The 23,593-nt window shown below is 40.6% G+C and overlaps 1 protein-coding gene across 2 annotated transcripts in view; it reads left to right on the forward strand.

Moving 5' to 3' along the window:
- The window catches only part of THSD7A (thrombospondin type 1 domain containing 7A), a 282,025-nt gene that overhangs the window by 175,636 nt on the left and 82,796 nt on the right, over positions 1-23,593 (forward strand). For both annotated transcript variants that reach the window (XM_056857536.1, XM_056857537.1), the window contains 4 exons: positions 11,822-12,056; positions 13,757-13,872; positions 18,983-19,115; positions 22,980-23,083. In XM_056857536.1, the coding sequence (XP_056713514.1) occupies positions 11,822-12,056; positions 13,757-13,872; positions 18,983-19,115; positions 22,980-23,083 (588 nt within the window). The remainder of the gene's footprint in view (positions 1-11,821; positions 12,057-13,756; positions 13,873-18,982; positions 19,116-22,979; positions 23,084-23,593) is intronic.

Raw genomic sequence — 23,593 nt, forward strand, 5'->3', positions numbered from 1 at the left:
TCAGCCTCATTGTCTCGAAAAACATAAAAAATATGGCTCCAAAAATACAGGCTAAGCAAAGGAATCTAAGCAGACAAAAGTGGAAAAGACTGTGGAAACATGTTTAAAAACAGCATTCATGAGTATGGTTTAGTAGTTCTGCATTCTTCTTTGTAGCTGAATTTAAAGTAATGTGCTTTATCTTGTGTTGATGGTTGAAAACATATGAAATGTAAGGGTTTGTAGCATGCATGCAGGAATATATAGGAGGCAGAGCAAAAAAGCTTGAATGAGGAGAGGTGCTTGAGTGCCTGGCTGTTGGGGGAGAGTACTACGGATGTCTTTGAATTTACACATGTGCTTGGGTATCGTGAACCTTCTGGGAATACTTGAGGCTGTAGTCTTACTGTATCTGAACAGTATGGGACAGCATCGGCGATATGGAACCTCATCTAAGAGCAGTAGACACATGCAAGAAAAAAATGTACGTTACAAATGCACTTAAATACTTTTAATCAACTTGGACCTTAGAGGGTGCATAGCATTTATGAATAAAAGATAATCTTCCAGAACTATAATACAATTTCCAGGCAGCTGACCTGTCACTTTCACATCTCTGATTACATTCCAAATTCAAATTTTATCAGTTTAGATTATAACTTTTAGTCTTCACTTCAATCAAATCTGTTGTCATCCTTGTGCCTGTAAATCCATTATGCGATTTTGTCATGTGCTATCTGCCAAATAATGGCTGTCTCTTCACCTTCAACAATGCATGGCAACGATTTAGCCATTCCAGTGGGACATATTTCTGTCATTGTTCCTATAGGCAGTAATCTATTGGAGGTCATTACCTGATTTTAACTCACTTAACAGATTGTAGTTCTTTATTGTCCACAACCTGGTTAGCAAAAAAGATGAGAGTGCGACATTACCTTTTTACTTTGAAAGTCTTTAATGGTGATGAACTTTTACTGAATGTTGAAATTGTAAAAAGAAACAATTGAAGGGAAAGGGAGAATAGCAGTTGGGGAACTAAATGGAAATGAAAAACAGTTACAACGGTTAGAATTGTTTCTAGTAAATTTTATTGATTGACATTAGAGTCAATGTAGAGCAGTGCAATTTGTCTTCCCAGCATATGTTGATCATTAACATTTCGTAGCATTTCCTGGATGCCTCTTTCCTACCTTATCCCTGCTGTGATACCAGCTGGGATATAATTCAGGATTGTGTGCATTAAAATAATAACAATAATAATCATTAAGCACTATGGCAAGTAAAAAAGAATGAAGCTAATTAAGAGAAGGATGCTATACCATACACTAGAACACAAGAAAGCAAAACTAATGGTGGAAGGCAGGTTTATGGATAGGATAGTTTCTAGATGTGAACACTAAGGCTGTAATCCTAAGAATGCTTTCCTAGGAGTAAGCACCATTGAAAAAAATAGGACTTATGTCTGAGTACATTTGCTTAAATTGCTCTCTAAATGTTCTTAATTGGGGGATATTTAATGAACAAACTGCTTAAAAGTATATTAGTATAGAAATGGTTATACAAGACACTCTTTCACTAAAACTAAGATCTTAGCCATTTTTTCATGCGACATTAAGTCTTGATCTCTACGGAAACACAGGTCAGATGTATTGCTTTCTCAGGGCCAAAGCATGTTGGACATTTTGCACGTGTCCTTTTACAGGTCCTATACCATCTGGTTACACCTGCTGCCACCGGAAAACACACCATCAGTTAGGAGCTCAGAGGGTGAAGTGCTGGTAGCCTTGCCTTTGCCAAGTGTGTCCTTTGCCGCTCCCATCGGTCTTCTCACTGTCCTCCTCCCTTTCCTCCCACATCACTATGAAGGAGCCTTAAAGGGGCAACAGCCCACATCCCCCTCTTTCCTCCCCTCCACTGTTCCCTCCTCATCTCTTCTCCTAGCTCCTTCTTTCCTTGTCTCATCCCAGCCCAGTGAAGCATGGCAGGGCGTCAGGGTTTAGACTGGGAAAGGGAAGAGGAGGACAGCTGTAGTGGTAGCCGAGAAGGATGCTCTTGGCAAATGCAATTCTGACAACAGAGGCACTTCGTTCTCTCAGATCCTAACTCACAGTGTGTTACATAGCAGCACTGGGTCTAGGACTGACCAGACGGACACTATTGTGACAGGCCCTTTTTACCAACTAAGGGGACCCACATAGCCTCTTAGGATTTTGAGGAACCAGGTTTGTTTTGAACTCCCCAAGGTGGAGCTAAACTACTCTGCAACACTACTAGAAAAGCTACCCTTCAAACTGCTCTCTTGCTGAGGCAGACCCCAAAATATCCCTGCACTCTCCCGAGGCAGATCTGAAGCAATACTGCTTCTGTGCTTCCCTCCAAGTTCTCTCCCTCTCCCATAGGCTCAGGGATGACAGCTGAGTGGCTGTTTTTCCTTTCAGGGGCTGGACAGCCTCCTGTCCATCACAAGTACAAGTAACTTATACATGTACCCATGAAAAATGTCCCGTCTGGTTAGGGCCTCAGAGGTCATTTATGCATGGGAGTTTTACCTGAGGTTTGTTGCCGGCTGGACCCACACTTTCCAGTTAGGAATCTCGGCACTAGCAGGCTCCAAGCTCAAATCAAGTCCTTTAAATGCTGCTTTGTAATTTGATCTCCGTTAACTGCCCGTTGATTGGGGCCAGCAGGCTCTCCATTCTGCTGATTATTTGTTGCTGTGTCTAAAGAGTTTCGCAAGACGTCCTCTTTAGAGGCCGGCACCTCGCTCAGCCGGCTTCTCCTTTCCTCTTGTTCTTGTTCCTCTCCGTGATTTGTGGCAGCCATTTTATTGCCTTCGTGGTTTGCAGCTTTTTCTTTGTTGAGTTCTTTCTGCCCCGCAAAGAACAGCTTTGACAGGTGCGGGGTGATCTTTTGGCCCTTTCCTGACCATTTGGACGTTCAGATGGGTATCTAATAGCCTTTTATTTTATTTTAAAAAGCAGGAGGAGGGCAGCAGTTCAAGGTTATGCTACCATCCGGTTCTGTAGCCCTCTAGAGGCTCCAAAAAGAGATAATTTTTAATTGTTAATTAAGTGTCATGTAAATGGAAGCACTTATTCTATAACACCTAATTTCATTAACGGCTAATTTTAGAATAGAAATATATGAACGTAAGAAAATATTCTCACTGAGGCTGACTGTCATGTCATCTAGCCTAGTGTTACCTATGATGACCTGCAATGGATCTTCAAGGTGTCAGGCAGAGACCTTTCGTAGCCATGTTACCTGAGATTGCTTTAAGCGAGAATGCCAGGGGTTGGCATTGAGCTCTGTGCTCCAGGATGCAGGAAGCATTACACAATGTTATGCTATTCAAGCCAGGCTTATTTCATGGAGGATGATTTGGCTGAGCACTTCAAACCAATGGGATTAACTGAAACGATTCTTAATGAGATTAATCTTCTTGGAGAGCAGAAACATTTCTTTTTGCTCCACTATTTCCCTGGCAGTGGGCATCCATATAATGTCTACAGCAGAGAGGTTTATGTTGCCCTAGTTAACTTCTGAAATGGCAGAAAATAGCGAAGATTTGAAACGACTACTGCTGAAAGTTAAAAGAGAAAGTGCCAAAGCAGGACTACAGCTGAACATGAAGAAGACAAAAGTAATGACTACAGGAAAATTACACAACTTTAAGGTTGACAATGAGGAAATTGAAATTGTTTAAGACTTTCTATTCCTTGGCCCCATCATCAACCAAAAGGGAGATTGCAGCCAAGAAATGAGAAGGAGATTGAGACTGGGAAAGGCAGCCATGAAGGAGCTAGAAAAGATTCTTAAGTGTAAGGATGTGTCACTGGCCACCAAGATTAAGTTAATTCATGCCATCATATTCCCTATTATGACGTATGGATGTGAAAGCTGGACATTGAAGAAAGCTGATAGGAAGAAAGTAGATTCCTTTGAAATGTGGTGTTGGAGGAGAGTGTTACAGATACCATGGACTGCCAAAAAAAACAAATCAGTGGGTTATAGATCAAATCAAGCCTGAACTGACCCTAGAAGCTAAAATGACTAAACTGAGGCTATCGTATTTTGGTCACATTATGAGAGGCAAGAGTCACTAGAGAAGACAGTCACGCTAGGAAAAGTTGAGGCAGCAGGAAAAGAGGAAGACCCAACAAGGATGGATTGACTCAATAAAGGAAGTCACAGCCCTCAATTTGCAAGATCTGAGCAAGGCTGTCAAAGATAGGACATTGATTCATAGGGTCGCCATGAGTCAGAAGCGACTTGACTGCACTTAACACACACACACACACACAAGTTAACAAGCAGGGACTTGCAGTGGAGGGGAAATGTGATCCCACCCATCCTTTCCTCCTCCCTTCTTCCTCCACCCCGTCTCTCTTGTCATTATAATCAGTGTGACTCCCTCCCTCACCTTCACCCTGTCAAAGAGCTCCCCAACCTGTCTTCACCAGTTGGAGGCTGCTTTGGTTTGGTTAGAAGTTTTCCAAAAGACAAAACCTTGAACTCCAGGCTTTCGCCCCAAGTCCAAGGAGTAGCTGCCACCAGCCCTTTCAAAAGATTGAGCTCCAGGGGGAAGATAAGGGCAATCCTCTCCCAACTCACTCCAAAATTGAGTGCAACGCTTACCCTGCAAGGTAGAGGCCTGCCAGGGAAAGATTACACTCCCAAAACGTCTTAGGTTTTGGGTAGGTGGTTTTACACTCACACAAGGCACTTAGAATTTAGGCTTGGAATCCCAAAATCACAGACACAAGCCATTTAAAGGCTAACAATTTATTTATAAGATTCAAGCTGGTTTACAGGAAAGAAAAGTCATGAAGTGTTAAGCAAGAAAACAATAAACTATTTAGCATAACTAGCTAATACATTCAAAAGCCTTTTTGGTTCAAAAGGATTGGCAAAGGTTTCTTGCATCAGGTTTATAGTTACCAACTTCCAAAGATGCTTCCAGCATTCAAGAGTTTCAAAAGGTTGTCCAAAGGTTTCTCCAAGCAGGTCAGCTTGACCAGAGTTTCCCCGTAGGGCCAAAATCAAATGGGTTGTGATGCAGCCAGCACAGCTCTCCTGCTGTACCCCAAAGCATGCATAGTTTTCTCAAGGGTTGGTTTGTCCTTATATTCGTTTTCTCAGTGGCATGAGCTCATAGAGGCCAATTGAGAAAACGCAAGCACTTAGCTGTTAATTAATCGCTTGGTCAGAATTGCTGACTCATTCAGAGATGTGTTCAGGTGAGGAAGCCTGCAGAACTACCTGCACCTGGACATTGTCATGATGGCTAACCATTTAATTACCATGGCAATGCACGGCCTTGCATTCCAAAAAGGGGAAAGGTTAACTAGCACCAGCTGGGGCTTACTCCCTCCACAGAAGCAGTTTTCAAAAGGAAACTTATTTTGCTGGTCTAAAATCCCAATAACACAAAATTCATAGGCCTCCCAGGCCTGAACCAAAAAATCATGCAATCCAAGAAATTGAGAGACCTCAACTTCTTGACACACCCTTTCTCTCTCAGTGGCACAGTCTCAAGCTCTGTTCCCCCCACCCCCACTCACCCTCTCTACTCTCTTTGCTGGCGCTCTCTCTCTCTCATCCCATTGCAGCCTCCTATTGGGCTGCTGCCACCACACAGCATTGGTTACCCATGCTAACTGTTTTGAAGCTTTCCTCTCTCGCTGATACTGCAGTCACTGCCAGTCAGCAGATTTGGAATTAGCGAGTGCATTTACTGACAGAGTTTCTCTTGCCTTTATGCAGCTCCAGTTGGCGGGCTCTCCTTCTAGCAGCTGCTGCCATTTAAAGGCCCGTGGCAATATTGGCGGTTCGGCCTCAGGCATGCTCTCTAGCTTCCTTACAGCCCAGCCCCATGCTCCTCCCCCACTGCTCTACTCTCCTGATCAGCCATTTGGTTCACATTGTTATGATGACAGCAGCAGCTGCCATGGTGGTGGGTGAGCAGACAGGAGACACAGGGAAGGGCCCAATGGAGGTTCCCTTCTCTCAACATGGCCCTGATCCACAGATTTAAGTAACCACAGATGTAATTGTACTGTCCTACAGATTGATAGTTTGCTAGACTGCAGCACTCAGCTGAACAGATATGACACATGTTCTGGTCAGAGAGGGTTTACAGTCTGCATGAGGTGGGTAAGATATGGATGGTAGGACACGGGGGACATAATAGGTGAGCACAGTGTAGAGTTGAGTTAAGGAAGAAGGTGAGTCTAAAATAAGAAGCAAGGAATGAGTGATTAAGAAGTGGTCTTTCAGTTCAAAGTAATACATGTTGGAAAGGGAGAAACTGCTGAATCAGCCAGGAGATACCCTTCCTGCCCCTTCCCCCACCCATTTTCAGAAGAAATAATTGTTCTTTATGTGTGTATTTTTGTTAATTATCACCATTTAAAATTCTATTTGCCCCCTGTTACTCTCTTTTTATTCTCCCCCTGAGTCCATTTTAACTGTCCTATTGAGGATTATGGTCCCCTTGTAAAATCCAAACCTTCTGTTACCCTTCTCACTCCAAGCCCTTGGCATATGGCAGGATATAAATTTCAAAAGAGCTTTTCCTGCAGAAAGGGGGAGGCTTTTCCAGGCTTAGGTTCCATCGCTTGGTTAATTATGGAGCACAAATGTCTCTCACAAATGTTCTGTGCTTGGTGCTGCTTAATTTTTCATGATGTTATGGGCTTGAGAGACATTCAAAGGCTTATAAAGAAGTAAAATTAAAGCACTGAAATCCCTTTATGTTATAATTAAGAGCCAGAACATGAATTGCACGCCTTAGCTGACCCATTTTAGAGTCTTTGAGGTGTCCAAAATAGTGCTGAGTTCCAGCAATTCTGGAGTGCCGCAATAGCCTCTAAGAGATGGATGAAGCCAAATTTGAATTAGTGCAGCAATTGGATGTCAGTTTGAGAATGGGAAAAGCCCAAGGGATAACAGATTTTTGGTTTCAGTACCACTATGCTGCAGCATAGAGGCTGATTTGGGTAGAAACACGCATCTCTCGTATCTATCTGAACCTAAAAATATTTTGGGTAGCTGAAAGCAGTTGAATTTGAGGTTCAAGTAATTGGGACAGTGTATAGTGTTAATCAGAATGTGTTTTATAACCGAGGTCATCCTGCCTGAAGGCCAGAGCCTTATGTACAGTATTGTAAAAATTCTCACAGTAGAATCATTTACTGATACAACAATGTACTTGCATTTTTTTTTTCTGGACTCATGAAATACTTTAAATAATTTATTAAAATGCTTCCTTTGAGCATTTGCGCTGCTCTCAAGTGTCACTATCGAGCTACTTTCTCTCAGACAACAATAATAGTCATTGTATGAAAATCCGAAAAGACAACAAACAGCGTAATGCTGAAACTTCGGAACTCGGCAGATATCAAACATGTCCAACCAATCTAGCCCTGGACATCCCAGGCTAGCCTGATATAATCGGATCTCAGAAGCTAAGCAGGGACAGCCCCGCGTTGTATTTGGATGGGTCGCTATGTAGAGGCAGGCAACGGCTAACCACCTCTGGACGTCTCTTGCCTTGAAAACCCTATGGAGTAACTATGAGTCAGCTGCGACTCGACGGCGACTTGAAGCGGGGATGGTGGAAAATGGTGTGATATGTACTCACATTTGGTCACCCGTCAAACATAATTTAGTTTGGTTCCCCTCCCTCCCTTTGTTGGCCATAATAAATATGACTACCTCAGTCCAAGTGTCATGGCATCTAAGAAAGGTATGCTCACTAATTCCCCCAGCTGCTGTTTGCCATGAGAGGAAGCATACATGTGCCCATATCGTACTGTATTTGTCTCCTTGCAGGTAATATCAAAGCTGAGTGGAGTACAAGTACACTGAGCATAAATTAAAAATAGATTCTGGTTATAGGGCTCAAGGCTTGAATTAAAACTATTATTGTTGTTGTTATTGTTATTATTTTGTTTGGAGAAAGGTGAGGTGGCCAAAGGGAAGAAAGAGGGAGCTGCAAATGGACTGCCTTTGAAGACAATATGGAAACTTCCAGGCAGTGTAAAATACAGCAGCTGGCTTACTAACTGGGGCCAGCCACATGACATGTACTACACCTATTTTGAGATTTCTGCATTGGTTGCCAGTTGTTTTCTGAGTTTAATTCAGGGAGCTGGTTGTTACCTTTAAAGCCGTTCTTGGCCCTAGGACCCATATACCTGTGGGACCACCTCTCTCGGTATCAAGCCTTGTGACAGTTCCGTTCCTTGGACCAACACCTAGCGATTATTTCCTCCTCTAGAGTAGCTAAAATGGTTGCTCCTAGATTTAGAGGTTTTTCGGTGGCTGCTCCTGTTTTATGGAATTACCTTTCTGTGGGGGTCTCAGTTTCTCTCTCTCTCGTGCTGTTATATCTTAGTAAGTGTGATGAGATCAGGGATGGTCATGTCTTTTATTTCCCTTTTGTTGTGACAATGGCCAGAAACTCTGCTTTTTGGCCCTCATGTGTCTAGCAGAGGAAGTGGAGGCTTGACAGTAGGGGAGGTGGGTGGCAACCTAAAATACTGCTTCTTCCTGCACTACAGCTCCAATCCAAATGCAACCCCCATCAGATGGTATCATTTTAAAAACAGGATATTGTGACTATTGATCTGCTGCACCACATGGAGTTTGGGCCTCAGGCTTTTATTTATTTATTTATTTTTGCTTTAAAAGTCGTTGTTTTTTGCAATTTATTGTGTGTAGCTATGCACTTTACAGTGACCATTGCTCCTTGCCCTGTATTATATACCGTAATCTAATTCGTACCTATCTATTACTTATATCACTGTAATCTGCTGTTTTTAATCTTAATGAACTCATGGGTGTTATCAGGTTTAGTAAACTTTTTCCAGAGCCCAATTAGACATTTTGTTTTATTCTTGTTCCCCTCAGGGACTTATAGTCAGACATCAACTGCAGATTCCCCAGAGGGAACTCCATTCTTGAATCTGTGGGGCCCTGATTCACATTGGGACTGTGGCACACAGGGAGAAGCAGTTTGTGCTGACATGAAATGGATCTTGGGGCATTATCTGCACCACTTGGGGCTTCACCTTTACTGAGGAGAAGCTCTTAGTGAGGCAAATATTGCCCCAGGACCATTTTGGGTTGGGGAAACGGCATGGGAGGGAAGACAGAACGCCCTTCTCCTTGCACCCCATGGTCCCAATCTGAATGAGAGCCCCATGCGCTTCAGAATTGAATTCCCAGTGGTAAGCTTGCAGCAATCGTCTGACTAAAAAACCCTGTGAAGGACAAGTGTAAAATATAGCGTGTAGTTAATGCCCTTATAGATTTGATGGGTTGATTCTTTCATTTGACATCATTGTTTCTCAGGCCCGCTGTTTTGATTACAAGTTTTTGATGCACTGCAAGCAAGAAATAGAAGAGGAATCTCTACTTTGTGTCTTATTTTATATGGTGTATACATTTGCATTTCAAGTCCCAGTTTGCTAGTTTCATCTGCATGACCAGTTCATTTTGCTTCCTGTTGTCTTCCCCATGCCTGCCTGGATCATATACTTTCCAAAGAAAGCTTTTCTGTAGCTTTATCACCATACTAATTTTAGGCTTGAAAGCATTTAGCTGATTAACCACTCTAATGAATCAATTAATGCTTTGATAGCAGATTAACAACGTGTTACCAATTAATATTCTGTGCTGTTGTATAGGCATCTTCTTTCAGCTCTAATGGGTGTTAAAATTGATTAATTTTAATTAATTGAATATAAAAGTAACTGTCTAGGATCCCTTATATATGAAAGGAAAAAAAACTGTGTTATACTCTGGGATTGCTGAGTGAAAGGAATTTATTTCTCTTGGTTTTGCCTGTAGAGTCTTTTTGAAGCTCTTGTTATGTTCCGCAATTCTAAAAACTCTGACTTGGGAGTAAATCCTCCTGAGATCAGCAAACTCTTGGCTTGTATTTTATGTGTGCGTTCCATGCATGCTAGATAATCTCTGCTGTGGAGAGTGCTTCTTCTTTCTGTAAAGATTCTGTTTGTACAAGGGCTCGTGGGAAATAAATGACTTTGCACAAATGGAGGAGGAAGTGGAGTCCACGGCAATCCAGTGCATGCCAAACTTGTTCACAAGATCCAGGCCTATGTGTCTAAGTTTACAACCCAGATTCAAATCCACACTCACCTTGAAACTCACTGGGGTTACCGTGGGCCAGACTCTGCCTTCAGCCTAATCTGCCTCACAGGGTTGTTGTGAGGATGAAATGGAGGAAGGGAGAGAACCGTGTTTGTCAGTCTAAGGAAACTGGAGGAATGGTGGAATAAAAATGTCATGAATCAATAAGTGAAGCAGATTGTTTCTACAGCTTCAGTTTTGTGCAAAGTCGTAGCAGTGATCAGCAGTGGAACCCAGCTGTTATTGTTCTTGATTACATCGTCAGCTTGATACCTTCCTCTCTCATGGTGGAAGAGCAAACCTTGTTTTCACTGATTTGCCTGCATCCAAATGGGACCCAGTTACATTTCCTCAAAGGAGGATTCCTAAGATCTTCAAAACAGTACCAACCAGAAATCAGAATAATTGGTACCTCCTGTTCTTGCTGGTTCAGTTGCGGCACCTTAATATTTATTTGTCACCTGCTCTGATATCCGTGTAGACCTAACAATAATTATTCAAAATTATTTGATTATTCAGTAAACTCATCAGCGTCAGACAGATTTTGAAAACCGCCACCCATAATTTGTTTGCTATCTGATCTCAATGCAAAGATGTATTCATAACCATAGACAATCAAGATCTATACCCTAGTAATCACCCTGGTTTGTGTGTGTTAAGTGCCGTCAAGTCGCTTCCGACTCATGGCGACCCTATGAATGAAAGTCCTCCAAAATGTCCTATCTTTGACAGCCTTGCTCAGATCTTGCAAATTGAAGGCTGTGGCTTCCTTTATTGAGTCAATCCATCTCTTGTTGGGTCTTCCTCTTTTCCTGCTGCCCTCAACTTTTCCTGGTTTAACACCAAGATATAATTTAACACATTCCATTTATCATTGAAATTAAACCCCAACCAGTTTCTTGTTATCTGCAGTTAAAATCAGAATGTTGTATGACAAACAGCTTGCCTGTTGTATGTCTTAGCCCTATTTTTCAGTGAGGTGGTAAACCTTGTCTGGTCTATATCATGTCAGGCTGACTGAATGCACCTCTATTAAAATAATCCCCGCATGTAGAAAATTAGCATGTCCAGAAGAAGACATCTGGTTTTCTATACGAAGAACTATTTTTGTATAGAAGAATGTGTAATTCATTTGAGTATCCACCTGCAAGAACTAAGGCTTGGTGCTCTGTATGTTTTAGTTTGCTAGTTGTCTTTTTTTTAAAAAGCTTTTATTTAATATATATAGGATACAGAAAGGAAAAAAGGACGGAAAGGAATAGGGGGGATCCATCTGCAATAAGCATTAACAAAAAAGTGTAATCTTATCATTCTACTAAATTCCAAAAATATTAGAAAAATCTTGGTGTTTTGGGTAAACATTTGGTGATTATAACATTTTCTACCTTAAACATATATGCTATTATTCAAATAAGTTTAATAATAATTAAAACTTTTCTAAATTATTATCTCTATAGGTTTGTGGAAATATAACTATAAAATGGTAGCCATTTCTCATCAAGCTGTTCTATTGATTCATTTGTAGTGGGGTTCATCATAAAGGTCATTCTAGTTTGCTAGTTGTCTTGAATGAAATGTCACCTTGTGGGAGCAAACAAGAAATTTGATTGTTTAGTTACAATAACTGTAACTACACTATGTATATTTTCCCCTGTTAGTATGTATTTATGGTTTCTTCCAGGAGGACGTCAGTGCCCAAATATCAGCATGCTTCAGGAAACACGCAGCTGCAATGAACATCCCTGCACAGTGTATCACTGGCAGACAGGACCTTGGGGGCAATGTATAGAAGATGTTTCTGTGTCAGCATTCAATTCTTCTACCAGCTGGAATGGGGAAGCCACCTGTGCAGTTGGGATGCAAACTAGGAAAGTCATCTGCGTGAGGGTCAACGTGGGACAAGTAGGACCCAAAAAGTAAGTATAATGGGCTTTCTGGTATCCAAAACATTGTTGTCCCAAACTCCTTAAGTATTTGCACTTTCCCATTTGTCTTCATAAAGCTCCATTGGAACACAGCCGTATTGATAAAAAATGTTGCTCTCCCAAATTAAAAAAGGTAAAGTCCCCTGTGCAAGCACCAAGTCATTACTGACCCATGGGGTCACACCACGACGTTTACTAGGCAGACTGTGTTTACCCTAGTCATCTACATTTTACCCCCAGTAAGCTGGCTACTCATTTTACCAGCCTCAGAAGGATGGAAGGCTGAGTCAACCTTGAGCTAGCTACCTGAAACTGATTTCCGTCAGGATTGGATTCAGGTCGTGAGCAGAGCTTTGACTACAGTACTGCAGCTTACAACTCTGTGCCATGGTGCTCCTTTTCCAAAATTACAGGAATTAAAATCACATTTATTGTTTTGCCTTTTTGAATAATGTAAATAGCTAAAAAGAATAAGGTAGTAAGCAATTATCCAGGCAATAAAAAAGGTTGCACATGAAGCAAAGATTGAAAGATGTTGGTTGGTCTTTGAACCATCATGTTAATGTCACTTAATAAGCTTTTAAAGAGCAGATGTACGTGAAAGTCTAAATGAGAACTATGTTTTAAATTCCCCTTAATAGAAAAGGATTACTGTGATATAACAAAATCAATATTATTGGCCTTACTTTCAAAGTAACAGACTTCATCTTATATTACTTTGGTTTAATTTAACCTTGAATAAGGTTGCAAAGGAGAAAAATCCATAGCCTGGTTTGAAACACAGTAGCTAAGTTCAAACATGTAAACAGCTGGTAGAATTTGGCACGGACTGCATAAGTCACTGAAAGACTGCTGAGGCAAGGTTTTAATGCTGCAGCGGAGATGGCAGCTAAGAAGAGGAATCCACTACATAGTGGCAGTTTTGTTTGAATTCTTTGATGCTTCAATAAGAACATGGGAACATAAGAAAGGCCCTGCTGGATCAGACCTTGGTCCATCAAGTCCAGCAGTCTGTTCACACAGTGGCCAACCAGGTGCCTCTAGGAAGCCCATAAACAAGACGACTGCAGCAGCACTATCCTGCCTGTGTTCCACAGCACCTAATATAATAGGCACGCTCCTCTGATCCACATGGCAAAATTGCAGCTTACCCCCTTGTGGTTCAGTCCCAGGAGGTGATTAGGTATGGGTTCCTCTCCCCAGTTTGTGCGCAGAACTGAAGGGTACTGTGACCTTTCTAAATGTGAAAACTCAACTTCTACTGAGAAATCCTACCACACTGGCATAGTGAAGAATCAGTTTGTTGAGTTATGTGATCCTGTTGGTGACATGACAAATTATATACAACTCTTGCTAAAACAGGAAAATAACATTTCTTGGTATACTTCAGGCTAGCCATAATTGCCATTGTATACCATTCAGCTCTTTTACCAACCTGAATGGAGAAAGCCTTCTGTGGGATGCAAACAACTAAACAGAAAACACCAAAACATCCGTAGGGAGGACTGTGGAATAAGTGATCATAGTAAAAGTTGTGCTGTTCAAGCTTCAGTTATCCTCCTGAACTTCTAACTGAATCATCTCTGTCACCACACAGACAATGTAGGCATGTCAGTATGTTTTTAAATGGCTACATTCAACATGGGCTGTCACTTAATTTGCGCTGTCTTTTGTGTTGTTGCTTGTTTTAGGTGTCCTGAAAGCCTTCGTCCTGAAACTGTTAGACCTTGCTTGCTTCCCTGTAGAAAAGATTGCATTGTAACTCCTTACAGTGACTGGACGCCATGCCCTTTGTCATGTCAAGAAGGTACTACCTTGAGTGTTTATTGGTGTCAGTTCACACTGTGACCAATGTTGCATGCCTTCAAGGTTTCAGCTTGGAGATTTCAGTGTGACTTTAGCATACTTGATAGGCTTTGGCTTGTTCCCGCTGAGTCAAAACAGTGCTGTTGTTGTTTTATTCATTTCTATCTGGCTATTGTATAATCATCATTAGGATTGGATTAACTGTTATTAAATATACTACAGAGTTGGGGGGGGGGAGACAAGTTGGAGCCCCTAACTGTGAAGTGTCATTATTTGAGAATACTTTTATGCTATTTGCTATCTCGGCTTCTTTTTAAAAATTCTCCACTGTTGTTCCCTTGTCGCTTGACAAGAGGAAAGTGGACCTTTTTGGTATTGTGAGGAAATGAATTATTAGTAGTTTGCACAGTGTGAAAAGCAGAATGGCCAGGCATGCTATTTTATTGAGCTGGATTAACAGAAAGAGTAACTTTGTGCCTTTGACATTGTATGCAGAGTAAGGGAGAGTAGTGTACAGATCGAAGCAATGTGATGTTATAGATTATAGAACATAGTTTAGTATATCACATCTATGCTTATTAATTCAGAAATGCACACTTACAAAACTACCAAAGACAAGTAATATGGGAAATTCTTTACAAACATGGCGTTTTAGGAAGTGAATGAGAGGTCAAATACGTTTAAGGAAACTTTGTTCAAAATGATTAATTAGTTTTTTTTTTCTTATGTGATATATTTATTTGTTTGTTTGTTTATTTATATGATATTTTAGCTCATGTAACCTGAAGGGATAGATATGAAACAATAGTCAATAATGACAACATATAGAAACCAACGTAAAATGCATGAAAGCTTCATTTATTAAAATAATCTTGACCATTAAAAACAAAACAAAAACCAAAGCAACCCAGACACTTACAAAACCACTGATAAGCCATATAAGGCGGCGGCGGCAGCAACTTCTCCAAAACATTTTCTTTTTGTGTTTTTTCTTTAGCTACATTCATATGCAGTGATCATGTGTTTCTTCCCAGGATTTTATTATATTTCTGAAAAAACAAGGTTGAGTAATGTAGCAAAAATGGCAAAAAGGTGGATGTTTCATAATAAAAAGGTTTAGAGAATGCAGCGAAGCAGCTAGACAGAAAGGGGAGAGAGAGAGTGACTGATAATCCTTAGCCAAAAGTGAGGTAGCTTAACTTGTCTAAGACTTCTCCATCCTTTTCTTGACTATTTATTGCAACCCGCCAATTGTGAGGGGCTGTGTGCATAATGAAGCTGTGTTAGCACAAGGAAGCTTGGAATAGCAACTGGAGATTTTCCTTGGAGGTGGGAAAGGAGGTAAGCAGAAAATTGGCTAGGCTTTATGAACAAACTATGGCCAGTTAAATTTTATCTGGTAGACTAAGCAGGATTTGTATAATAAATTATGGTTTATCATGACATCTTAAAGCAGACAGTGCATTAACTATTTAAGTTTGTTGATCCCTGTTGCTTTGCAGTTTTTTCGAGTGGAGAGAAAGTCAGATATTAGCCATCCAGCGGACAGATAGCTGTGATTTCTTTACTTTTTTATAATGCCATTCTTTATATGCTAATAGAGAGGAACAAATAGCTTAAAATGCTACCTTTAACAGATTTTCCCTTTGAAATAAACACAGTGCTTGTAATATTGCAATACCTGGGGAAGTTTATTTTAGGGATATCATCCAGAGATGCAGGTAGTTGATGCCGCCTTACAAGCAATACAGGGCAGAGAGTTGTTATTCTTAAATTGGGTCATGGTGGTTGCTGTTCTTTTGCCTCTTTCCTTGGAAGGAGGGAATCAAGAGGGAATGACATTCTGGAAAACAAACACACATTCATGTAATGCTAAGTGTCTTATTTAAGCACATATGGCCAGATGTTTCATGCTGCTGCACTAGTTCCACATCATACATAGTGTTTGATTTTCTTCTGTGCTATAATTATAAATACAGGGGAAGAAAGGACTGAATTAATGTTTCCCAGATATTTCTGCTGTACTCCTTTTTTTTCTGATCTTAGTGGAAGGCATTCATCTTAATGTGCACCATCATCGCTGAAGCCAGTAACACAATTCCATGTTCGCATGTCTTAATCCCCCTGTGGTATACTCATTGCCACCTACTGTCAGAAGGCATGGGATTGTTGTACTGAGTAGATACCCTTTATAGTTCACAGCTAATACTCTGTCTTGTAAAAATGAGACACATACAAAGTCACATTTGCATCCCTTCTGGTTAGTGATTAGAGTATACTCTAACTAATAAAGGATTAGACAGATTAAACTTGTAACCTTTTTGAGAAACTTAAAAGCATGTGGCGCCTGGAAGGTTTAATTTGAGGGCAGGAAAAAACTGGGCATGCTTCTTTCAGCATGGCAAAAGCAATGAAATAGACAGTATGGTAACATTAGAGGCATCTGTGAAGAGCTTCTGCTACTCTCCGTTAACAATGTAATGCCATCTCTTGTTTTTAATGTCTATAGTGATGCCTTTATGCAGAAGCTCAGTTGCACATGCAAGAACATGTAGAAATTGTAGGAGTGGCCAAACATATAAGCGTGACCGACAGTTCTGCAAAATGAATAAACAAGCAATATTAATTCTTTAATACTTGCCCATACTTGGCAGGAGAAGCCCTGTTGTTTTCTGCCTTTAACCAAGGCAACACCTTGTGCTAGCAACTGATTTTCTCATGCTACTTTTAAATTACAAGCTTACATGGAAATAATACATCTTTGACCTTTTGTAAAAGAAGGAAAAGGAGAGTAGGCTTTTATACCCCGCTTTTCTGTACCCTAAGGAGTCACACAGCAGCTTCCAATTCCATTCCCTTCCTCTCCCCACATCAGGGACCTTGTGAGATAGGCTGGGCTAAGAGAGTTCTGAGAGAAGGTCACCCAGCAAGCTTCATGTGTAAGAGTGGGGAATCAAACCCAGTTCTCTAGATTAGAGTCTGCCCCTTGCAACCAGTACACCATGCTGGCTCTCACAAAAGATGAATTGAATTTTCTGAGGAAAATTCATAGATATGTTGGTGTTGCAAAATATATGTAGCACGGCCTTCATAAAAGTAGAGAGCATTGCAAGGTTTTAGATTCCTCTTGATGTTGTCGTTAAGAATTTTAGGGTTTTCTACCGCAACCTCTGCCAGCTAAGCAAAATTTCAGATGCATCTTGGAAAAGGTGTAAATATAGACAAAAAGTAGATTCGGCCTGTTCCAAATTGCAGCAGTGAAAAGCAAAAAAAGTGTACATATTCTCAGCAACAGAAATGGTGGTGGTTTCTTTCTGCACTTAGGATACACTTGGGGATTTTGCCCATTCAAATGTGTCCAAAGAGAGGGAGAAGTTCCTGTATTTGGAGCAAAATGCTGTCTGCAAATTGATTCAAAGATCTTTATGTAGGGAGAGTTTCAGAAGAAAACAATCACACAGAAATAGCAGATAAAGGGATTTTATTATGAATCCGTAAGGGCAACCAAACATTCCAAAAGTGGCTAGATCACATGCATGATTCTTTCAAGAGATTATGAGACTTTCACCAAATATAATGTGTAGGCGTACAGTTCGACAGATACATGCCATCTTATGTCAGAAATGAAAACGAATATCAGTTTTGGCTATGCCCACAGTTTGAGTAAAAACAACGAAGACTGGATATCTTCTGACTTATGTGCGAGCAGGCTTTTAAGGTTTACAGAGTATTCCTTCAGGTAATACAAAACTATCGCGAGTTCAGCGGATTTAATCAGTGCTCCAATAAACTTCACCTGACGGTTGCTTCTACAAAAGTGCTAGTTTATTCACAGTGCAGTTCTAAAAGCTCTATAGACATTTTAGCATAGTCCCCGGCTTAATCGGTAATTCACTTCAACACTAACCCTATAGGCTGTGCTCCTTATATACATATCTCAGGTACAGTTAATTATCTGGCCACCTGGTGTATTGCATCATACCACCGGTTCCATCCAGTTCTCTCTAGTCCACTCTGCTGGGGCAGGTCATTTCTACACCTTGCATCAGCAAGATCATGTGGATCTGACAGCTCCTTCTCAGCTGTACTGTCAAAATAATATAGCATGCTTGTTTATTCTTGACAAAAATTTGATAAGATTCCTATTTTCACTGATAAAAGCTATTATATTGCTTACCTTTAAAAAAAGCAACATATGTCCAATGATGCTACACTAAAGATGAATAAATTGCCTGGGCTCTTCTTAGCAAGCTATTTTCCTGAAGAAACTGGAAAATAGCTTGATTTTTGCAAGTCAGATTCCAGTCCAGTTTGGATCTCATTGCACTCCCAACCCTTGAGAGTATGACGAGATCAGAATCCCTCCTCCCAACTTCCATCAGCCTCCATCCTCCTTTCTCAGTCCCCCAGTCTCATTACCTTACTCTTTGGTAGTACCAAAGCAGTGAGAGAGGTCCCTTTCATTGCCTTGCTCCCTCCTGAGCAACTGGGATTTTACCATAGAAATGTGCCAGACCCCAGGGAGGGAGGGGGAAGGCAGGAGAGACTTCTTTCCCGGGCTGTACCATTGCAGTAGGCAGGTGGATTGGTGGGTGGAAGGGTGGAAGGGAGGGAGGAGTTCTCCAACTTACAGCTCAGTCTGAGCCAAAGAAGAACTCTGGGGGGTTCATAATGCTCAGATTAGAGGCGAGCATTGTGAGTGTCCAGGTTTGTGTTATGAACCTGGGTATTAGAAAATTCAGTGTCATCACCATGCTCTTTAACTCTGCATCATCACCATGTTCTTTAACTCTGCAAGAATATGTTAATGTGAAGTCCATTGATTATTCATTACCTGTTACATGTGGGAATTTGGTATCGATAGTTTCTATGAGACATGCAATATCAGCTTTTTAAACCATGATCAGTTTCACATTAGAGCAATTAATATTCTTGTATGTTTTTGTTTAAGGGCTAAAAAAAACCACCTCCCTTGTTTTGAAAGCAACAAATGTAAAAGTTTTATACAACGTATGTCTTTTCTACCAATAATTACTGTAATCTCATTATGGTGGTCCAACTTTTAGAAACGTTTTGGAAAGTAAAACACATTTTTTTCCACTCGTTTGCAGGGGCAGCGACAGTAACAAAACAGTCTCGGCATCGTGTCAGCTTGCAGCTCCCTGCAAATGGTGGCCGTGATTGCCCAGATACTTTGTATGAAGAAAGGGATTGTGAACCTCCCCCTGTCTGCAATTTTTACAGGTGATGTTTAATGGGCTGTAGAATTTTGAGCAAAACTTGTTTGCCAGGATAAACATTAGTTGACAAAGGAAGTGAGGGAATTAGTCTTCTTGCATGGGAAGCTGCCTTGAGCATGGGATAAGGCGGGATAGGCACTGTTCAAATGAAAGAGAGGTAAAGGCCCAAAGGAGCTCTCCAAGCCCTGACATTAATTCCGTCTCATCATAATGGGATATGGCCTGACATTCGCAGGCAATTAGTCATCTCACTTTAGCAATGCAAAAACGCGGCTTGTTCAAACAGTAACACGCAATGACTGGCTTCAAATGCCAAGATTACCTCATGGCAAAACATTGGTGAATTGATCTCATTGGGTCCGATAACATCATTCATAGAATAATGATGGCAGTAGGTCAAACGTTCTTTTAATCTAGGGTTAATATTCTGGCAGCCAAACTCCAGGTTCAGTTTGGAAGGCAAGAAATAGTGAGAGTTTTGGAAATACATTGTAGGTGTTGTTTGTGACTTCCCCTGTAGTAGAAAGAAGGGTAGATAGACCCAAGAGTGCTGTTATCTTGTGTGCTTGCCATAGAGAGAATAATAATGGAATAGTAATGATGATGTACAACAGATGGCAGACAAAGAGAATGTCTACAAAGTGCTTCCTTTGAGGATTGGATGTGCTTGCCTGCTGCATCCCATTCAGGCAACCCACATATATCTGCGGTCCTTTCGTATGCAGGAGACGGACATGCACATGCTCTGTATCGTGCAGAGACGATACCAAGGCCAATGCAGGCTGCACTGTCTGGCCAGTTGACAGCAAGATGCTGGCACAGAGTATTCCACACATTGTAATCAGAATTCTGCGCAAGAGTTCCTGAAGAGTGGGAATTGTCCCAATTAGATGTTTGCTTTATATATTTATTTGATTTATTTAAAATATTAATATACCACCTCCTCAGGCTCAGTTTACTTCATTGATTTTCCACCTTCTAACTAAAGCAATACGATTAAAACTATCTAGAAAAATGCAGAGACATTAAAAGTACAACACTGTTCCTACAACAGTATTCCTTCCAGAGCTCCTCTGTTTTACACATTATGTGCAACTATATAAGTGTTGGAGTCTTCCAGACCTTGTGAGGTTGGCCATTCCACCAGATGGAGGCCACAACGGAACATGCTCAGGTGCAGGCAGTTGTTGATTTTACTCATTTGCAGGGTGACATCTTCAAGAGATCTTGCTCAGATGAGTCATGTTGTAACTGATGTGTCAGATGAGTCAAGCTGTCACTACCCATTTCCCTGGTAGTTGAGTTTTTTCTTATAGTCCACATTAGAAAATATACCTCCATCTATCCACCCCCCCAGATGTCCTTTCTATTCATTTTTTTGCCAGCACAATAAGAATAAAGGTTATTAAAGGAATATGTTGGTCTTTATCATGCTACTGGATTCCAATCTTAGTCATTTTAACAGTGCAATCCTACACATAATGATGCCCTTCTAAGTCAGTTCAAGTCAGTAGGTTTAGAAGGGTATAACCCTGCTTAGGATTGCTAGGCAAATGTGGAAGATCATGTGAAAGGGTTTTTTGTCATTATTGTTCCTAAGGTATGTTTCCACTCTCTCTCTCAAACAATGTAGTTTACTTCAGTAGTAAAGTACTTCATTTTGTTAGGTGCATGCAGATATACCAGAAGGAACAATAGTAGTTCTTTTCCCATGGTGCTGGCAGTACAACCTAATCAGAAGAAACAGCTAAGGTTACTACTTGAGCAAATTGTGTTGAGAAGGTACACCTTCAGATGTATCTGTCAGTTACAGTGTTGGGTTATCCTGATGTGTTTAACATTTCTTGCCTATGTGGACATTGTGGTTTTGAAATATTTTTGAAAGACCAGCAGACAAATTATCTAGGTTTGATTTGTTTCAGTTTTGGGAACAGGAGGGGGTAGGGTGAGATCTAGTAGAAGGTCTGCCTGCTCTCTTTGCTGATCTGAAATAAATCATAAGCATATATAAACTCTTACTTCAGTTTGGGAACAAGTGTGTAACAAGCCACTCACGTTTCTGTTTCACAGAGATGGTTGAGGATTCATAGAGCTATATCTCATTAGAGCATTAGTGCTAGACAATAGGACCACTAAATTATAGCAGCTATACATATTTTCTCCCAAAAAACAATTCAGATATTTGGGGTTACTGAAAAAAACAAGGGGGAAAATGGAAATGATGCTGTCTTGCACCACAAAAGGCCGTATAGAATTTTTACGAAATGAGATGCAACGTTATTTTGTACATGATGAATACCCTGTAGAAATTTTCAAATAGATTTTAAAAATGGAAACTTGGAAAGATACTATCACAACCATCTTTTTTTGTTAAAGCTTTTGTTCAAAACAGGGTATATAGTTCTGAATAGTCCCTAGAGTGAAAATATTTATTTATGAGAGGCAGCCATTGGTGTTTAAATAAGTATATCAAAAGTAATAGATAATTGAATGCAATAGGAATCTGAATAATTCTGTAATTGACGTTTTTATTCAAATGTTGATCTTATGCAGGCTCTCACCAATTTGTTATTCCTTTGAATTTACATTAAATTTACTTTATGCTGGGCCTGCATTTCCCAAATTCAATCCGCTGAAGAATTTTTTTGAAGCAGTAATTAAAATGACTTCCACAGAGAAGCACAGCAGAAGGGACTCACTTCCTGCAACTTTAAACACAGATTTTGCATAATGCTAGTGGAGGTGAAATTCCAAAATGGGCTCCATGGCATACAACCTGGCAATAGAATTTTTATTAATTATAGTGGGCTGGATTGAATGACTCCTTTTCTCCAGGGTGAGACCAATGACTCCTTTCTGCTTAGTCATTCTTCAACAGGAAATGTTTTGGGGTTTTTTGCCACGATGGAAGAAAACTGTCAGAGGAAGTCCTTCTTTATCATGGGAAGGCTTAGTGGAAGGGAGTCATTGGATATAATTTTGTGAGAACAGATAATTTATACACAGTAAGAGTAAGCAGTCAATGACAAAAGACTTGGTCCCTCTCCTAAGAGACTGAAGGGTAGATCTCATAAAATTCTTTTTTCATCCGTCTTTCTATCTGCACGGATTTTTTTCACCACGGAGAAACACTCTGACACTCTGAAGGGGTACAGTCCATATACACATTTGTGTGGAACTGGACCCTAGAGATGTTTCTTCAAATACACAGATTATCAGCAACTGTGTGTGTTAAGTGCCGTCAAGTCGCTTCCAACTCATGGCGACCCTATGAATGAAAGTCCTCCAAAAGGTCCTATCTTTGACAGCCTTGCTCAGGTCTTGCAAATTGAGGGCTGTGGCTTCATCTCATGTTGGGTCTTCCTCTTTTCCTGCTGCCCTCAACTTTTCCTAGCATGACTGTCTTTTCTAGTGACTCTTGCCTTCTCATAATGTGACAAAAATACAGTAGCCTCAGTTTAGTCATTTTAGCTTCTAGGGTCAGTTCAGGCTTGATTTGATCTATAACCCACTGATTTGTTCTTTTGGCGGTCCATGGTATCCGTAACACTCACCTCCCAACACCACATTTCAAAGGAGTCTACTTTCTTCCTGTCAGCTTTCTTCATTGTCCAGCTTTCACACCCATACATAGTAATAGGGAATACGATGGCATGAATTAACCTAATCTTGGTGGCCAGTGACGCATCCTTACACTTCAGAATCTTACACTATCAGCAGCTAAGATATGAATGTTAGTGACGAATTCTACAAGAAAATAGTGGAGTGGGTGGAATGAGAACAGATTAATGACCTTAATGTTGTTTAATGTATGTGTGTGTGCAGAATAAACTTTGACAAATGTGATGTAATCATTTTCCCGTTAAAGGTGGAAGACACACAAATGGCGCAGGTGTCAACTGGTACCCTGGTATGTTCGTCAAGATAGTCCAGGTGCTCAGGAGACTTGTGGTCCTGGTCTACAAGCTAGAGGTTAGAACGATTTGTAACTGTTATTGTTATTTATGCTAAGAAACAATATTGCAGAGGGCATCACTGTGACCTTTTATGTCATGAAGTTTTTTTTTCTCAATTACAAATGCTATACAATTACAGTGTTTGCCATCTGTGGTTGGCCATGAAGAATGGCATTAACTCAGAATACGCCAATCACATGGAGAGCTAAGGATGCCTTTTGTTCATGGAATTACTCGCATGATATCATATATCATTGCACGAAATAAATATATCACTCCCTGGATAAAACAGCGAAAGACACTTTTTGAGAAGCGGATACTGCGTTATCTGCTGTCAAATAGATCCGTCAATTGCGTGAGAGATGTGGCAACTTTTCTCTTTATAGTGTCAAGGAAAAATCAAATTTCATTTCCCCTTTTTAAAGTGTGAAGTGGTTGATGGGTAGTCAGTGGCTGTTAAATCTAGGGAAAGGAATATCATATATCCAGTTTTAAAACCAGCCCCCATGAGAATTTTTTAAAAAGA

The sequence above is a fragment of the Euleptes europaea genome, chromosome 11 (assembly GCF_029931775.1).
Source record: "Euleptes europaea isolate rEulEur1 chromosome 11, rEulEur1.hap1, whole genome shotgun sequence".
Lineage (NCBI taxonomy): Eukaryota > Metazoa > Chordata > Lepidosauria > Squamata > Sphaerodactylidae > Euleptes > Euleptes europaea.